Source organism: Lipotes vexillifer, unplaced genomic scaffold (genome assembly GCF_000442215.2).
Source record: "Lipotes vexillifer unplaced genomic scaffold, Lipotes_vexillifer_v1.1 scaffold382, whole genome shotgun sequence".
In the NCBI taxonomy this organism is placed as follows: domain Eukaryota; kingdom Metazoa; phylum Chordata; class Mammalia; order Artiodactyla; family Lipotidae; genus Lipotes; species Lipotes vexillifer.
In genome coordinates, this window is record NW_006780611.1 from 6,258,556 (window position 1) to 6,262,807 (window position 4,252).

Sequence of the window (4,252 nt, forward strand, 5' to 3'; positions counted from 1 at the left end):
TCAACCACACGCCCACCCCTCCCCTGCGGCACAGCTCTGCGGGGCACTCACCTCCGACCCCAGGGTCTGGGCTTTCCAGAGCTGTGTGGAAAGGTCCGGAGAGCTTAGGGTGTGTCCTAAGTGTGGGAATCAGGACCTGGTCAGGTGTGGTCTCGATGCTGACCGCAAGCCAGTCTCTCATCCCATTTCTCCCGCATCCTGCCACACCGCCCAGGGTGAGCCCCCCAGGAGCATCCCCTGCCCCGCAGGGCCTCTTCCCCACTCTGTGCTTGGAGGGGTGGTGAAGGGCCAGCCTGTGCACTCACACAGGGCGCCGCTCCCCTGCTCTGTGAGCTGCAGCCTCCCAGCTCCCCACCCCCATGGGGACTCTGGGTGAGACTCTGGGCGATGGGCCAACCCCTCAGCAGTGGGTGGGCACGAGCGCCTGCCCAAATGGCCACGGCAGCGAGAAAGGTGGGGAGCCCTGAGACACCCCCCCCCCCAGGGACTGGGTAGAACCCCTTATGGCCTGTGCCTCGGCTGGGGACCTCGCTGCTGTGCTAAGGCCGCAGTGCCCCCAGGGAGCAAGCGCCAGGTCAGAATGTTAGGGACGAAGGAGGGGGACAAGACAGACACAAAAATGTGCCCCGCCCACCGGGACCTGGGATGTGTCTGATACACAGAGACCAGCCAGAGGAGCAGGAGAGTGGGGGCGATGGGGGAGGGGGGAGGGCCTTGTCCACTGTGTCCTGCATTGTTACCAGGTGCCTGCACCGCCCACTCAGTGTAGCTGATGAGCAGGAAATGGCCCCCAGTGTGTGAACGGGAGGCCTGGGAGGCCAGGAAGGGCAAGGTACCCGGCCAGCGTCCTACAGCCAATCAGAGCCCAGCCCAGGACCATCCCCCGCCCATTCCCATCACCAGCCTCCCTAGTCCACATCTTCCCCTCTGTCCACAGAGCTGAGCTATAGGGAGGCCAGCCTCTCCCACCTCGAGGACACCTCAGGAAAGCTCCCCCAGGGAGCAGTGAGGAAGTGGGGCACCCTTTGGACAGCCCCAGGCACCCCAGGGGTCAGCAGGCTCACCCTTGTTCATCTGCTCACCGGGAGAGGAGACTGACCCTCCACCCCAGCCCCAGCTCTGTGCTGGGTGCAGGCGTGAGCCCTGTCCTTGAGGAGCAGTTGGCAGGAAGACAGTGACAACCCTATAGAGAAGGGCTGTAGTACAGTGTTCACAGAGCAGAGAGGAGACAGAGTAGGGTGGGGGTGGAGCAGTCAGGGAGGCTTCCTGGAGGAGGAGACACAGAAACTTGTCTCAGAGGGATAAGTAGGAACTGGGGCTGAGGGTAGGGGAGGACGTTTGGGGCCGAGGGAACAAGTGCAAGGACTGGAGAGCTGGAGTGTCTGGGGGACTGGGTGCTGTGGGTGCTGGATGGCTGACTGAGTGGGGAGGCCAGAGGCCTGTGGCAGGAGGTCAGGGACCAGGTAAGGAGCTGTGGATCTGGGGCAGCTCAACCATGACGTGCCTCCGCCCCCTGCCCCGCCCCCAGCCTCACCCACCTCTATCACCACCTATGAGACCTGCCAGACCTACGAGAGGCCCATCGCCTTCACCTCCCGCTCCAGGAAGCTCTGGATCCAGTTCAAATCCAATGAAGGCAACAGCGGCAAAGGGTTCCAAGTACCTTATGTCACCTACGACGGTGAGTGTGGCCCCACTGCGCACCCAGGCTGGCCCTGGGGACACAGAAACAAATCACACCTCCCCGGCCTCAGGGAGCTCCAGCCTTGGGGGACTGTGGGGTCCAGACAGGCCCATAAGGGGGACAGGGTGGTGCAGATGAGGGAGATATTAGTGGTGTCTGCGGGCCCCAGAGGGAGGTGCTACCCAAGCAGGGTTTTGAAGGTTGTATAGGAGTTTTCTAGCTAGTCAAACCTGGAGGAGACCAGTGTGGGTGGAGGAGACAAAGGCACGCAGTCTGAAGCCCTGGGGGAGGGCAGATGCTGAGGGGAGCAGGAGGCAGGAGGGACTTTCGCCTTCAGCCTCTACCCTCACCTTCCTCCCTTCCCCACCGGCGGCCTTCGCAGAGGACTACCAGAAGTTAATAGAAGATATCGTCCGTGACGGACGGCTCTACGCCTCGGAGAATCACCAGGAAATTTTGAAAGTGAGTGAGCTTCGCTATGGGAAGGGATCATATAATCCTGGGATGGTGGCCTGTGATGATCCAGGGCCGGCCCCGCCCCCAGCCCTGCACAGAAGTGAGGAGAGTGATAACAGGAGAAGAGAAGGTGATGGGAGCAGGCTGCCAGGGGCAGGGCTGGTCCAGTGCGTCTGCCCTTCTAGCCCAGGACCTGCTGACGTGCCCGTGGGCAGGTTCCTTACGAGCTCTCGGCCTCACTTTCCTCATCTGTGAAATGGGGAGAGCTCGACAGCGTGGTCTCTTAAAATCAGGAGATTCCTCCGCTGCCTTTGAGACTGACTCCCTCCTCATCCTGCCCACATCCTCAGAAGTAGAGCCACCTAGTCATCCGGGGGCTGTGGCCATCACACGGCGGGCACAGGCCGGGTCAGGGCCCAGGTTGTCACCGTGAGGAGCCAGACTCAGGGATCTGCTTGGGCTCTGGGGTCCGGGCCTCGGCCCAGCCCTGGGCAGACAGCACCCCCAGCCTGGGAGCCGAGGGTGGCGTGGAAGGTAAGAGCGGGGCCGGCCAGTCCCTCACTAACTTCTGCTCCAGCTGCCACCTCCCAGCTGGGCGGCCCCGGCAAGCTGTCTGAGCCCCGCCTCGCGTCTGAGAAACTGGGATGGCTCACAGAGTCTCCGAGCTCAGGCCTGGAGCACTCCTGCACACAGTAGGCAGTTGGTGAGCCAAGAGGTTTGCCCCCTGCTGCCCTACCCGGATGAGACCTGGGGATCTCGGGGCACGAAGCCCCTCGTCGCCCTCCTCAGGTACCTGTCTGTTTAGTGGGAACCAGAGGGTCGTCCTGGCCTCTCCGACTCTGTCCTGTTGGCGGTGCCTGACTCTCTCGTCCTCGCCCCGGCCCTCTGCCCTCAGCTCCACCCTGCAGCTGGGAGCATCTTTTCAGAGCTAGAAGTGTTCCCATCTCTTAGGACCAAGCCTTGGCCAGCGAGGCCCAGCCTGGCACAGCTACCACCTGCCTCCGTGGCGGCTCTCAGGCCTCCGCTCCCCACCTCACTGGCCACGGCCTCCCAGGAACGCTCGCCCCGTCCTCTCCTCAGTGGACATCCTCCCGTCCCTGCTGCTCTCAGCCCAGGCGTCCTATCCTCTGGGCCTCCCTAGCCAGGTTGCGCTCTGAGGGCCCCTGGTGGGCCCCCTTCTTAGGCGTCAGGCCTAAAGTTTAGGTTTGTCCTGTGAGTATTTGGCCCCCGTCCCCCACCCCCATGGGGAAGGAACCACAGGGCTTCCCCCTCAGCACTCTCCCCGGCACCTGGCACTGCACCCAGCCCAGCACATGGGAGGAGCTCCACCAGTGTCTCCAAGGGCATGGGTGCATGTGTACACATGGGAGAGGGAGTGTGTGTGTGTGTGTGTGTGTGTGTGTGTGTGTGTGTGTGTGCGTGTGCCCGCTCACACATGCCGGGACGAGTCACACCCCAAGACGGCCGCTTGAGACGATGAGCTGTGGGGCAGGAGGCACGCGGTGCGGTGGCTGTCGGTCACTGGAGGTTGTCCTCCAGGGCGGCATCGCCCCACTTTACAGATGATGACCCTGGGCTCTGAGAGGCTGCCCAGCTGGTGAGTGACGGCGCCTGAGTGTGGGTCGCCTGGACCCTCGCGGCACCCCTGGGCCAGGCTCTTGGCTCTCAGGACTGCACTCCCCCTTCCGCCCAGCCCTAAGAGAAGGGATCGTCACCCCGTCATTCAGATGAACAATTCAAGTTCAGAGCGGCAGGGCCATTTTCCCAGGGCTAAGGCACTAGGGAGGAGATGGTGCAGCTGCGGTTTCCAGTCCGGCCTATTGGCCTCCAAAGCGTTGCTCTCTACTCCGTGTGCTCTGGTTTTCAACCTGGGGGGTTTGGCTGTTGTGTTTTTGCAGCGCACCCTTTTGAGATAAAATGTGACTGGAACTCCAAGAGTTAAAATGAATAGACTGTTAAAAATCCAATTAGGCTATGAAAACCGAAAAACTATTCGTGGCAGAGTCTGTAGGGTCCTGAAACACACCAGCCAGCCCAGCCCCTTCCCCCTTCCGCCATCCCCGCAGACACCCGCGGGCCCGTCCAGGGCGCCGGGCGTGGCCGAGGCGGGGG

General features: G+C 62.4%; 1 protein-coding gene across 1 annotated transcript in view; it reads left to right on the forward strand.

The window, feature by feature from the left end:
* Nucleotides 1–4,252, forward strand: part of SCUBE1 (signal peptide, CUB domain and EGF like domain containing 1) — a 137,222-nt gene that overhangs the window by 132,540 nt on the left and 430 nt on the right. Inside the window, exons 20-21 of the mRNA XM_007453933.1 lie at nucleotides 1,526–1,681; nucleotides 2,067–2,146. Coding sequence (XP_007453995.1) covers nucleotides 1,526–1,681; nucleotides 2,067–2,146 — 236 coding nt within the window. The remainder of the gene's footprint in view (nucleotides 1–1,525; nucleotides 1,682–2,066; nucleotides 2,147–4,252) is intronic.